The sequence below is a fragment of the Prunus avium genome, chromosome 3 (assembly GCF_965620075.1).
Source record: "Prunus avium chromosome 3, drPruAviu1.hap1.1, whole genome shotgun sequence".
NCBI classification, from domain to species: domain Eukaryota; kingdom Viridiplantae; phylum Streptophyta; class Magnoliopsida; order Rosales; family Rosaceae; genus Prunus; species Prunus avium.
In genome coordinates this window covers 8,381,728-8,396,427 of record NC_142286.1, presented here as the reverse complement: position 1 = coordinate 8,396,427, position 14,700 = coordinate 8,381,728, and the positions used below count along the sequence as shown (strand labels likewise).

The following is a 14,700-nucleotide window of genomic DNA, read 5'->3' as shown; positions in this document are numbered from 1 at the left end:
CATTAAATGTTATAAATTTGGTTGGCCCACCTGCCCTCTGTTTCCCGGACCTTTACCTTCTTCTTGATCTTGGCATTGTTTTCTCCACGATTGGAGTGAACTCCATTAATCTCCGATAGTCACACTGCGTCGTCGTTTCCCTTCTTTTCCCGCATTTTCTTTCCTTTTCTTTCTCTCTAACCCTTTTGTATATATAACCAATAGCAGAGCATCCAGCTGCATCACAGAAGATGCCAAGCCCAGTTTTGAAAGCTGGAAGCAGACCGCCATGGGTGGGTTTGGGAGCTGCAGTTTGGGCCCAAATTGCTGCTGGAAACGCCTCTACCTTCCCACTCTATTCCCCTCTGCTGAAATCCGTACTGGGTTTGAATCAGCAGGAGCTGACGATACTTGGAGTGGCCAGTGACATTGGAGAGAGTGTGGGTTTTCTTCCTGGAATTGCCTGCAACAAGTTCCCTCCTTGGGCTGTGCTTTTGGTTGGTTGTGGGTTTTGCTTCTTGGGTTATGGTGTTCTCTGGCTTGCTGTTAGCCAAACTATCGCCAGCATGCCTTTTGTTGTGGTGAGTCACCCAGTTCATATCTCTATACCTCCATTTCTCTGTTTTGGATTGTTGGCATTTTGAAATTTTCACATGGGAAGTTTGTTGTTCTGGTAAGTGTTTCTTTCTACAAATTCACTTGAAGTTTTCTTGTCTGAAACTTTGAATTTTGATTGCAACAGTTATAGAATGCCACAATGGTCTTCGTTGTCCTTTATAAATTTTTTAAGATCATTTCTTAATTCTAGTACTTCTCAAATATGGTAGTTTTACTACTTTTCTCCGTTCTTTCTAGAGATTTATCTAGTTTCTTGGGAAGCATGAGAGATTGGGTTAGAGCATGCTGATATTCCATCTGATGTTGAACTAGCATTAAATTTCACTCTTGAAAGGGAATGTAGTGATATTTAACTGCCAATTGTAGCCTACAATTTAAAGGAAATTATTTAAATCAGTGATTAAGAAATACCAACATAGTCAATTTTTTTTTTCATTGCATTTTGTTTAAGGAGCTAAGCAGAATAACTGTAAACAAAAAGCATCCTTAACAGCTTGCTCTCCTTAAAGAACAAATTCCTTGCCATATTTTCCCTTGCGATCGTTGTGTTCAGTTTATTTCCCTTTGCCTTTTTTAACAGAACTTTGCTCATTATTCTTGAGGACTGGAAACCTTAAGGATAGAATTCAGTTGCCAAATCCAGCAATTTTCATATCTAATAGTCTATGCGTCTATCTAGTTGGGTGCATGTTGTAGGTATCAACATCTTTTAGTGCTTTTACTTAGCATGTGTCGTCTAATAAATCAAGAGCATGTTGTATAAATGGTTTGCTTACTTGAATCCTCTTGTTAAGGGGCAGGTTTGGTGCAGATTGGAAGCTACTTTGCAGAAGTATTAGTCCAATCTAGCAAAGACAGAGATCTTTAGGAAGAATATTGGGTTTGAAGAACCAGTTTTATTTCTATTTTAATATTAAGATACTGTGTAGAGTTGGGTGGTGCAATTTTAATCGTTGGGTAAGTTTTCATCGGAGCAACTTCTTTTGGATGTAAAAGTGATTAATCTTCCCCTAAGTTATTTGTGGTTGGAATAATTAACCATTGCTGATGCCTTGTCATATGCATTTGTTTGAAGATGATTATTTACCAGTTGTGGCTTAAAGTGTTCTGATAATGGGACTCTTCAAGTAACAAATTCACTCAGTCTGGATTTTGTTACATGATTTATAGTGTCTTTCCATGTGTGATATCAGAAAACATTTTAGCACGAAAGGGAGGAATTCTTCATGTTTCCTGAAGATTATTGCACCAAAACTATTTAAGGTGCAAATACCAATACATTGAAAAGTTTTAGTTATTGCATTCAAAGTCAACTTCTTGACAATACTGCGGTGGACTCTGCAATATTGGGGCGTATTCATTTGTCTACTCAAGCATGAGTTTGGTCAAAAGCTAGAGTGACAAAGCTGAGCATATTTGTGTCATAGTATTGAAAAGTAAAGGCAGGGGACATGAATGTACCTTGTTTTGGTGCTTATTCTTGAATTCTAATTTTATTGTGGTTGAGCTGGGCTCCATACTCATGAACCTCTTCTAAGTTCCAAAGTAAATAAAAAACAAGAATTGTGATCCTAACTTTTTTCATTTGATAGGAAACTGATGAAAATATACAGATAGAAAAGGAGCCACCAGTCTGCTTTAACAAAATATGTTCCTGAGTTCAAGAAATTATTTCTAACTGATTCAATTTTCAAAATTGGAATTACAAAGTCGTATAAATGTTGATTACTGATGACCAGACCTCATTTCCTCATTTCCTATACTGTTAGTACTATCTTAATCTCACTTAAGGCTATAAAAAATCTCTATTATATCTCTTATCCTCTCTTTCTGGAGCCCTCTGCATGATTAAAATTGAAGCGATGCAAGTAGCATCATCCTCCATGTACATTGTATATGGACAAATGTTTTTCCTAAGAACACATTAAATAGATACAATCAAGTTACATGATTTTTCGGTGTCTTTTTCGGTTGACATTAGTTCATCAGATATCCACTACATTGTGGTTGGTTGTACATATTTTCTTGTAACAATAAGAATCTTGTTTTGTGCATATTTTGTGTGGTGCAGTTGATTTACTTAGACTTTCTATGCGAGCATGCTTTCATCTGAGTGGCATTCTGGTAATCTGTTGAAATAATTATCTCACCACTTTGGCATTCAGTTAACTTGTCACCCTTATAGTTATAACCGTTCTTTGACATGGTTGCAGCTGAGGCAGCGTATATGTTTTAGCTTTCACATTTGGACCTCTAACATTTCTCTTTTAATGATATGGCAGTTATGCATCACACTTTGCATTGCCACAAATAGCGATGCTTGGATAGGCACAGCTGTGCTTGTAACCAACATGAGGAACTTCCCTCTCAGTAGAGGCACTGTTGCTGGCATTCTCAAAGGCTATATTGGGCTTAGCGCTGCAGTCTTTACAGTGGTATACAGTATGGTGCTTAAGAAATCTGCTTTGAATCTGTTGTTGTTCCTTGCTCTTGGGATTCCTGTTTTGTGTTTAGCCTTGATGTACTTTATTCGTCCATGTACTCCAGCTTCTGGAGAAGATTCTTCGGAGCATGTCCATTTTCTCTTCTCCATAACTGTCAGTGTTTTGCTTGCAATCTATCTTGTCACAGTCACAGTTGTATATGAGATAGTAACTCTTAGTGATGCTGTTTCCTACATTTTGGTTGCGATAATGGTTATCCTACTGCTTTTTCCCCTTGCAATTCCGTTGAAGATGACATTATTTCCTGCAAGGGCACGAGCTGAATCTTCGGACCATCTTGCTCCAGGAGAAGGCAATGCAACCCCAGCAGATCCTTTGTTGACACCATCCTCATCAGCTACATACCTTGGAAGTTTTCATGAGGCTGAGGATATTTCAGATGTCGAAACACTTCTTGCTATTGGGGAAGGGGCAGTGAAGAAGAAAAGGAGGCCTAAGAGAGGAGAGGATTTCAAGTTTCAAGAAGCTTTTATAAAGGCGGATTTTTGGCTTCTTTGGTTTGTTATTTTTCTTGGGATCGGTTCAGGAGTGACAGTACAAAATAATTTGAGCCAGATTGGGATTGCATTAGGCGCTAGTGATACGACAATACTGTTGTCTCTCTTTAGCTTTTGCAATTTTGTTGGTCGTCTGGGTTCTGGTGCTGTTTCTGAACACTTTCTGAGGTTATTGCTCATGAACTTCTATCTAACTGTTTACGGAAACTCTTTTTTTTTTCCCCTTGTTTTCAAGTTGTTATACAAATTCCGTACCATAACCAACACCACTTAATTGTTTTTGGATAGGGCATTAATATGTTCTATTTCTTCTCTGGTTCTGATTTTTAGTTACAATGATGTTCTTAATAATCTTGCTAACTCACTTGGTTGACTTGTGCTCTTTTAACCTTCAATTTTGTTTTTCCGTTGAGAAAGCTTTCAAACGTGGTTGCTTGTCCCTTACGTGGGTGTTTGTCCCTTACGTGGGTGTTCCTCCCTTTTTTTCCTTCTCTCTATTGTAGGGTTAGCAGATTGGAATTATTTGTCCGAGTTTCTTGAATGCATTACTTTTATGTCAAGTTGTTTGAGAATGTGATCAATTTCTACTCTATATTTTTTAATGGATGAATAACTCTCTTCTGTAATAGCATAATACTAATTTGATATATCATTTTGTACATTGCAGAACGAAAACAATTCCTCGCACATTCTGGATGGCATGTGCACACATATTGATGATTGTATCATTCGTTTTATATGCGTTAGCTCTCAATGGTACTCTCTATGTTGCAACTGCTCTGTGTGGTATCTGCTTTGGGACTCAGTGTTCAATAATGGTTCCAACTTCCTCTGAACTTTTTGGCTTGAAACATTTTGGTGTAAATTATAGCTTCATGGGACTTGGCAATCCTATTGGTGCAATACTTTTCTCAGTTCTACTAGCTGGTAATGTATATGATGCTGAAGCTGCAAAGCAAGGAGGGTCCACCTGCATAGGTTCTAGTTGTTTCAGGCTCACATTTCTAGTTTTAGCCGGCGCCTGTGGTTTGGGGACGATCTTGAGCATAATTTTGACTATTAGAGTGCGACCAGTTTACCAAATGCTTTATGCTGGGGGTTCTTTCCGTCTGCCTCAAAATTCAAGCCACTAATGATTGGAGATGTTATTATCTGATAACATCAATCCATACAGGTTTGTAGAAGCATGCTCCAATAAATTTATTCAGATGACTAGGGAATATTTGCGGCTTCAATCTGCTAAGAATAAATTCTCCAAAGTCTATGGGGTATGATTTTGAATTTGATGTATAATTAGAATTGATATATGTAATGTTTCCAATGAGCTAAGAACAAATTCTCTTCAGAAGTATTCAGGCACGATTTGCGGATGACGCACGTTGTGCAACCATTTCCCACACGGAATGCAACCATTGGCTGTTATACCATATAAGAATTGAACTTTCTCCCCTTATATTCCATCACACTTGCAGACTTGCAGTTTACTTTTCTCATTTCTTCTGCCTTTTGAAATGCTGTTATGTAGCTTAGTAACTTCTCTCTCTCTCTCTCTCTCTCATCACAAAATCGTCTCTGTTGCTCTCACCACTGTACAACAATGGCGGTGGCGTCGTCGAAATCAAAGATTGGACACGTACTCGTGTCGCAAATCGGAGCCGTTGTTTTCCTCCTCGTCCTCCGGCTTCGCTTCGTCCACCTCGTCCAGCTTCTCATCCGCCACGTCGACGTTCTTCAATCGCTCTGCCTCCCCCACGCGCCTCTCCGTTTATGACCGCTCGCCGTCCCCGTCCTCGTCATCTTTGCGGTTGGCGAACCGCTCTGGCTCTCCGGGCCGTTCGATTTCGGTGAAGTTAAGGTTTAGGGGCAGTTTGGACATAAGAGCGAGTTAACGGTTGAGTTGACTCAGGAATCGTTCACCAGTTTTTTCGTGAAGGATGATGGGATGATGATAGCACTGTAGATGATGAATTTCTTTTTTCTGGGGGCCAGATTATATATTTTTAAATTCATTTTTGTAAATTTGATTTTATTCCACGAATTATTCTTTAAATTTGATTTGGGTGTTGGCAGATGAAATTGTGATGGGTTTTTTAGGTTGCAAATTGATATGTAGTGTGGCTGTCTTTTAAGAGAGAGAATGTTTACATCCAGATTTAATGGTAACGTCGTTAGTAACCAACTCTCGTTTTTGTTTTTTTGTTTTGTTTTAAGAAATAGAAAAGAAACCCTAAGACATAATTACTTTTATCGAAATTTGCACTACTGTCCTGAAAAGAAGGAAAGCTTTTGCAGCCATAAAGCTATGGATAGTCATAGAGTTAAACATATATCCTCGATTTGTGTTATGCAATAGTACTTTTATTTTCAATTACTGTAGTTTTTATTTGTCTATTGCTGCAGTTTTTATTTTTTTGTTTTTGTCGATTGTTTCAGGTTATGCAGGATGTTTCTCTTTCTTAGAGTATGTCCACCCCAAAAGGCTAAGGCAAGGCTAAGGCAAGGAAAGGGTTGACACTATTCAAGTGAATAGTGACAGCCTACCATTTTTTGTTCCACCCCAAAAGGCTAAGACAAGGGCAAATACTATTTATTTTACTTTATTTCCTTTTTTTTTTTTACTTTTTTCTTTGTCTGAATTTTTTTATACTTTAAACTATTAATTTTGATAAGCTTTTCAGATAATATTTTCGGTTGCCACATGTCACTATTTATTATAAAATTATCACCTAAAATTTCAGATAAAATTTTCGAATAAAATTTTTCAAATTAAATTTTCGGATAAGATTTTTGGTTGCCATGTGTCCATCATTTTTCAGAAAAGATTTTCGAATGAGATTCTCGGTTGCCACGTGTCTTATTTCAGATAAAATTTTCGGATATTTATTTTAAAAAAAATTATAATCTCAGATTTCAGATAAGATTTTCAGCCTCTAAAATTTGCGCCACATGTCCCATGTCAGATAAGATTTTCAGATATTTAAAAAAAAATTATAATCTCATATTTCAGATAAGATTTTCACCCTCTAAAATTGCACCACGTGTCCCATGTCAGATAAGATTTTCAGATATTTAAAAAAAAAAATTATAATCTCATATTTCAGATAAGATTTTCACCCTCTAAAATTGCGCCACATGCCATCTCTATCTTATGAATCTCTCTATAAAACTACACCATCAACTCATACCTCTCAAACCATATCTTATCTATTCATTCATTTATGAGATTTTACAAAACACATTCTACTCTCAATGTCAAACTTGAGGAGGGTGTTGGAGAGGCAAGAGCGAGAAGATGAAGAAATCTGGCGCAAACGTGCTGAGGAAGATCGGGAGGCCGATGAAGAAGAGGAAGAAATGGTTGTAGCGGTGTGTATGCTTAATGAATCAAGGCAACACCACCGTCGTCGTGCCCCGAATGTGGACAGACATAGGCAGTCTCAGGGTAAGAATCTCTTGGAAGATTACTTTATCCCAAATTCGTTATATCATGTTTCTAAGTTTCGAGAGAGATATAGAATGCAGCCACATTTGTTCCAAAAAATCATGCATGATATTTGTAATTACGACACATACTTCATTCAGAAGTATGATGCTGTTGGAGTTTTGGGTCTTCTCCCAGAGAAAAAACTTACAGCTGCTTTGCGGATTCTTGCTTATGGGGCAACTGCAGAGCAGGTGGATGAGATTGCAAGGATGGGAAAATCAACTATCCTAGAGTGCTTGGTGAGATTCTGTGATGCAGTAGAAAATCTTTACACGAGGGAGTACCTTCTCAAACCTACGCCTAGGGACCTCCAAAGGCTTTTGCAAAGGTGAGGCTCGAGGTTTCCCAGGAATGATTGGAAGCATCGATTGCATGCACTGGCAGTGGAAGAATTGACCAACTGTTTGGCAAGGTGATTATGGGAATCGAAAGGGCCAAAAAAGTATAATTATGGAGGCCGTAGCTTCATTCGACACTTGGGTTTGGCATGACCTCAATGTGCTTGGTCAATCCCCGGTCTTCAACGATGTATTGCGAGGTCATTCCCCCCCAGATCACGTACCAAATCAACAATATCGTATACTCTGGTGCGTACTACCTTGTCCGCTTCTGTTTGTGCCTGATAAATCACGGCCATAAGCTGGCCGAAGGAGCCCCTTCTCTCGGCCCTGGCACTTGTTCGTAAAAACTGAAACGCAGCGTTTCGCCAGGGTACTTCGCCTTCCTAAAGATAAAAGAAGAAATGCGAAGGCATGATCATCTCAGCCTCAAACGCAGGCCGAGGCCGAGGCCGAACAAAATCACGGTCAAGGCATTAAAAGGCAAATCATCACGTGACAGCAGGGTCCCAGGCTTCATTTAATGAAGTAGTGCCTGTTTAATGCAGCAAACTCATTGGCCACAAAGAAGCATTTAATGCATGAGGGAAGGTGGGAAGTGACTGAAGTCAGGATTTGGTGATAAGGATCAGAGTGATTAGACGTGGACATTCTCACAAGAATTCTGACAGCCTGAGATATTGGTTCACCAGCTATCCAGGCCATAAATGCGTCTCCACGGCCAGAGGCTCAGAACCCACGATCAAGAGCGGCGGCCGAGATTCACCGGGATTTCTGGGGTCTCACCACCATACTTCACGATCCCAAATGTCGATTGGACTGCCCACTTGCGCTAATCAGACTCCACTATGCGTTAATTCAGCCTCGATTACTCATCCAGGGACTCTTCCTATAAATACAAGACTCGAGCTACATTCAAAGGGTTCAACACCAAAACAAAACCTCCCACGGAGCAACTTATTTTTTCCTGTAATGCACTTTCAATATCTTTACTTGGTTTCCTAGGAGTAGTGGTAGATTGTAAGGAAAATCCATTCATCAATATATCATACGACCCTTGATTTTCAAGGCGCCGGAGCACCATCCTTGTTGTTCGTTCACTCACCCCATATATCACACGACCGTCGCTCCCTGAGCAGCGCGCCGGAGCACCGCCCAAAACTCACCACCAACACCATCACTCAACGGCCTTGTAGTTCAGGCCGTGATCCTAATAGCCGAGACCAGTTCCTTTCTCGGCTACAATCGTTTGACTAAGAAGACAGATCAAACAGGCGCACCACTTATCCATCCAACACTCATCAACATATCGACGCACGGTAGACCGTGCTGGCACTCCCGCGCACAACCGCACCGCACCCAAAAGCAGGAAACCGCGTGTTAACGCACATCCCTTCGGCCCGGAACTCCAGGCCGTGAGATTTGCGCGGCAAACAGCTTCTTCTCTTTTTGAGTCTCTCTCAAGTCTCAGTGCACTATTCTTAGCAATTTGCTTCAAAAATTGTGCACATTCATTGTTCGAAGTGCTCCTTTTCTTTGCCTTTGCCGCATTTCTCCCAATAGGTCTCGGCACACGTGGGAGTGGTGAGTCTTGATCCATTTAGGAGTCCAATGGCGAATCGGTTGTCGGCGAATCGTGGAGCGGTATCTCATTCAACACAACCATCGGAACAGTGCAAATGATTTTGAATCTCGAACAATTCTTCACAATTTCTCAACATTGGTGACTCTGGAAACTTTTTTTGCCTTGCCCCGTGGCACCGAACCACATTTGTGCTTGTACGATCTATTCAAAATAAATAATTGGAAATGCAACCAAAAAATGAATATGGAAGAAAATATAAATAATTTGGAATTGCAAGAAAAAAATTGATTATGCAACAAAATATAAACAATTTAGAAATGCAAGAAATAAAATGATTATGCAACAAAAAAATAAATATGTAAGACAATATAAACTATTTACAAATGCATGCAAAAAAAATTATTATGCAACAAAATATAAATAAATTAGAAATGCAACAAAATATAAATTTAATATGCAAGAAAAAAAAAGTTACGTTAAATTGAATAAAACGAGAATTATAAATATTTTACCTCATCGGTAAGATTTTTGACCGCTTCTCATGTGGTCCCTCGCTTTTGCCAAGGCATCCCTCCATTTCCCTAACTCTTTATTCAAAAATTTCCACCTGGATTGCAAGGCCATTTTCGTCCGAGTCAAACTGGATCTATCTGCAAATTCTTCATGAATTTTTCTCCACATATGAGAAAACTTCGTCTCATTGCCTGACATAAGGCAATGACTAACTTTCACCCAAGACTCACACAACACAATATCTTCCACAGTAGTCCAAGCGCCTCCGGCTTCGACAGAAGAGGCCATTTGTTTTTTGATACAAATGGAAACTAGTATAAAAATGTGAGTGAAATGGAAAAAATATTGGAAGGAGAAGAGTTTGTATAAAGATTTGGTGTGGAAAGTGAATAAAATTGATAGGTATTTATAGGGAAAAAATCTAGTATTTTTTTAAAAAAATTTCGACTTTTTTGGAATTTTTTTGGGCAAAAAAACGAGGGCCGTCGGATTTCTGGAAAAAAAAAACCATCGCAGCGCCCAGGACGCGCCACATGTCATTTTTCCGTTGGGAAATTCATGCGCCAACGATTAAAAAAATTTGTATTTACGCTCGCTGACGTCAGTGCCTTTGGGCTGCAGCCAAGGTAGGATATGCCCGTGGACTTGCTCGATTCGGTGGGTCCCAGCACTTGCTAGGGCTGGATTTCCTGCGTTGGGGGGGCCTTTTGCCCAGGCAGGGCCCCTGCGCTGGACTTGCTCTTATGGTAATCAAGAGTTTAACTATTCATTATGGAAGTCTTGTATACACCTGAAACCAAAATACACTTTAAGAAAAATAGAAATAATAACAATAAAATAAGAAACAAAACGGGAATAAAGATATATATAAAAAAATAAGACACAAAATAAACTTAACTCTACATAAATTAAGAATCCAAATTTTAAATTAATTTAGGAATCCCGGCAATGGCACCAAAAACTTGGTCTGTCCTTGCAAGTGCACAAGAATGATGTAGTATAGCATTTGACAAGTCCAAGTATTGTTCCCATGAGGATTCCAAATTAATCTAATATTCGAATACGTAAATTAAATCTAATTGATATGCAAGTGAATTTGTAGAGATTGTTGTCGTGAAAGTTTAAGAACAAACAAGAAATTAATAAAAACAATTGAGGATAAAAAGGTTGAATTTTAAGGTTGAAAAACAATGGTGAAGGTCTAGGGTTTCGGAATCAACCACAAGCAATCCAAGTTAGATTTCAATGCATTCAACAGATTCTTTCGATTCTTTAGATGATAATTCCCGTATCTAAGTCCTTTTTAGGCACTCAGACCATAGTTTTCCTTAAATGTAAGATTCTTTTCTAGTTCTGACAAAGATCATATATCCAATCTTGCAATCTATCCTGGTTAAGGCATAAATTTAACAAGTTGGATTCATTACGTTCTAGAAAATGAGAGAACCACGCAAACCATTATTCTTCGTCAATAAATAATGTAATTCACCACACTTAATCACAAGAAGCTAATTGATTTATATTGCGAGTTCTTCCTCAAATTCATCTTCCAATTTAGCAAAGCCCTAAGGTGATCAGTCAAAAAACTTACACAAATAGCACAATTAAAATAGTGATTAAACATTCATCTAAAAGAAACTTTAAATCCATTAAATAACATTAAAAATCATAACTATCCATGCTCGGGTGTCATCCTCGCCCTAGAGAATAATTTAGTTACTCATGTTCAAAGAAAACATAATTGAAAAACTAGAAAACATAAAATAAAACTTATGGATTGTGACGATGCTTGAGAACTTGATGATGGCAAATTTTTTTTTTCTTTCTTGTTTTTTTTTTTTTCTAACAATCACCAACCTCAAACTCATCTTTGTTTCTATTTTTTTTTCTTTTCACAACAACTTTGATACTCACAAGATAAGGTGCAATTCCCCCCAAACTTAATGCTCCACCAATTTTCATAGAACAAGGTAGGATGAAGTGTTTAAGTTTACAGTTAAGGATAGTGTGGTTCATGAAAGAAAAGGCTTATTTAGGCTCAAAGGGGTTAACTAAGAGATAATGTAGTAGGGACAAAAGCTTGTTTGGCCATGGTGGTGATCCTAGGTGCCTTAATCACTTCCTAGATAGAATCATGTGAATCAATACCAAGGAACTAAATATCGATAATTTCGCCGATATTTTGGCGAAATTATCTTCTTCTTTTTTGCAGCAATATTTTAGCACATTTCCATATATATATCGTCAATTTATCGATAATTTCCTTGATAATTTCGCCGATATTTTGATAATGATATTTTCGTCCAAGTGGCAGTTGCAAATGGTTAATATATCGCGATATTATCGATAATATCGCGATATGAACTTTCAAAAATTAAAGAAAACTCGCTAAGCATGCAGGGGTTCGAACCCCTTCCCCATTCTAAGATCTGTAGCCACTTAACCACCACGCCAGTCGCCACTTTGTGATAATAAGCTATGAAATTTGTATTTATAATACTAGTGAGCTATTTCTCAAAATTGAAATTAACATAATTATTTATTGTTTTATATTGTTGATCAGTTACTTAGTGCCCGTTTGACATTGCTTATTTGGGGAGATAAGTGATTTTTAAAAAATTTTGAGAAGTCCAGCCCGTTTGGTAAACTGTGAGAAAATCACTTATTGTTAAAAATTGCTGTGAGAGAAAGCTATAAGGGAAAGCAGCTAATGAGGTGCTTTCATTTTCTGATTATGCAGGAATCAGTTTTAAAGAGGCACTGGGTTTAATGATTATGCCACAATCATTTTCTGATTATGAGGAAATCAATATCAACAACACTTTTAACAAAAAATTTACCAAACGCCAAACTGCTTTCCCTCACAGCTGATTTCTCTCACAGCAAATCTGACAGCGATTATTTTCACAGCATAGCTGTTGGCGCTAAAACTGGGCATGTAGTAAGTAGGCCAACTTAAAGATGAGGTGGATGTTGAAGGTGAGGACCCTCAGTATGTAAGAGCATTCGGTAAATAAATGGACATGCATACAGAAGACAAATGTACATGGTTCACCCGAATGATGGGCTACGTCCACGGAGAAGTAAGTTTTCATTATGATAATGTGTGTATACATTGTACATAGGGTTAGACCCAAGGGGAAGAGGAAGAATACCGAAGGTTGAAGGCAGATGCTGAAGGCCGAAGGCTGAGGATCTGGCTGATGGCCGATGATTCGTGGGCTTGTAAATGGGCTCATGGGTAAACCCATGGGGCCCTAGTAGCCTGCTCCAACTCTCTCCCCCCTTTCTTGAAGAGGAGAGGTCTCCTTTTATAAAGAAGGGAGAGTCCCATCCTCTTGTGTTTTGTTGATGTGGGACTCCCTTCCCTTTGGCTTGGGAGTGTTTGGGAGTGCTTGATCAGATATTGTACAAACATAATTTGATGATGATTATATCTCCTTATTAGGATAATATCTAAATTAATGGCATTATCTTATTAAATAAAGATAATATCCTATAATTAAGATATTATCCCTTATTAATTAATTAACCAAATAAATTGGTTCAATTAATTAATTTAAGGGATATTCTTCTTTTCCACGTGGTGTGCTATAATTGGAGACGAAAATATCTACTCCCACATATGCCACCAATGCTTAAATGACAAAGAAGAGCATCCATCTATAAGTATAATACTCCATTAAAGAAATAAGTGTGCTTTGAGGCAACTATATATGCAGCTTTGTTCGAGGAAAGGAGACATATGCACGGCTCTCTTATAATTCTGTTGATATATTCTCTAGTCTCTACTGTCTATAGCAAATCTAGGGGGCATCGAATGTGGTTGGTTGGGATGACAACAATGCATGACATGTGGTTTGAAGAATCTATAGGCTACACTGTTAGGGCTATACATGTAGCTCCAAGCTTATGAAATCTCACAATTTCATTCAAGTCGGCAGGCGCTGTCCTTGACAGGTTTTATCCTTTTCTTTTTCCTTTTGAAAAAATAAAATTGGTCTGCTAATCTTGCAAGTTCTATTGAATTCCAATTATATGGTCTCAAATCTTAATCTGTGCAAGAGCATCTTTAATGGAAAATACATGTGTAGGCAAACTCAACATTTTAACTCTTTCAATGAATGAGGCAACAAGTAGAGCAGTTTTTTGACATGGCAACATTTGAACTCAGGAGTCTCTTCATATGTTTTATTGAGTTTATTGTAGTTTTTGTGTTGTGACAAGTGCATCAACTCTTTTTGAGTTTGGTGCCGTTGAACCCCTCCATATTTGTATATTATTTCTTTGTGGGTTGTGTATTTGTATTGGTCATTGTAGTTGACAACCTTTACGCCTAAATTATATGAATCAATCTTTCGACTTTGAAAAACAAAAAAAATTAGGTGAGCTTCCTATTGTAGGGCCCTTAGTTAGAATAGTGAACATATCTCATTTCACTCAAGTTTGGACCAAGGAGGAACTTAAAGAGAAGAGAAAAAGAAATCCATAGAGAAGGAGACGAAGAGGCAAGAACAAGAAGAGATGAAGATGAAAAAAGAAAAGGAGAAGTAGAAACGTGAAGTGCTACTTGCAATATTACCCTCAAATCGACAGCTGAGCTGAAATTTCAAACCCTAGGGCAATTCTATCCATTCTTAAAGTGAATCAAACCGATCGGACCAAAATAACGGGCCAAATTTTGACCCATTGGGCCTCACGTTATCCACTTTAGCCCAAGGTCCCAATGGTGATCCCTCTGATCAGGGGCGGAACTAGGTAGAGGGCTACCATGGGCTTTAGCCTAAGTAGCCTTTTTATAAAATTAAAATATATTATATGTATTTTAATGTTATTTATCCAATAAAAACTTAGTAGCCCACTCAAATGTAGCCTTGTAACTCATTGTCCACTCAATTTTGTAGGCCTATAATCATCTTATATTTAATTTGTTTGCTGAATTAGGAAACATAATATCTTAATAAACACTCATGATTTTAACTCTCAACATTTTACTATTTTATCCCAATGTATACTTTTATTTCTAGAAAAACTAGAGAATCAGTAAGTACCCAAACAAATCTTGGTCCTTAGATTTTAAACTAATAATTTTAGCTAGCCCACCCATTAAAAAATTCCTGGTTCCGCCCTTGCCTCTAATGAATATGAATATAGGTGATCTGTAAATTGACTGCTTTTATGC

At 38.0% G+C, this 14,700-nt stretch overlaps 1 protein-coding gene across 1 annotated transcript; it reads left to right on the top strand.

Moving 5' to 3' along the window:
* LOC110756260 (protein NUCLEAR FUSION DEFECTIVE 4-like) lies at positions 1–5,640 on the top strand. The gene is made up of 3 exons (XM_021957666.2): positions 1–560; positions 2,880–3,766; positions 4,266–5,640. Exons 1-3 carry the CDS (start codon positions 231–233, stop codon positions 4,729–4,731), a joined length of 1,683 nt encoding a protein of 560 aa, XP_021813358.2. The 5' UTR covers positions 1–230; the 3' UTR covers positions 4,732–5,640.
* The last annotated feature ends 9,060 nt before the right edge of the window (positions 5,641–14,700 follow it).

What these genes read in the sequence shown, in the direction of transcription:
- LOC110756260 (XM_021957666.2), top strand. Translation starts at nt 231, where the DNA reads ATGCCAAGCCCAGTTTTGAAAGCTGGAAGCAGACCGCCATGGGTGGGT. An exon ending in CCAGCATGCCTTTTGTTGTG is followed by an intron (nt 561 to 2,879) that starts GTGAGTCACCCA and finishes ATGATATGGCAG; the next exon opens with TTATGCATCACACTTTGCAT. An exon ending in GTTTCTGAACACTTTCTGAG is followed by an intron (nt 3,767 to 4,265) that starts GTTATTGCTCAT and finishes TGTACATTGCAG; the next exon opens with AACGAAAACAATTCCTCGCA.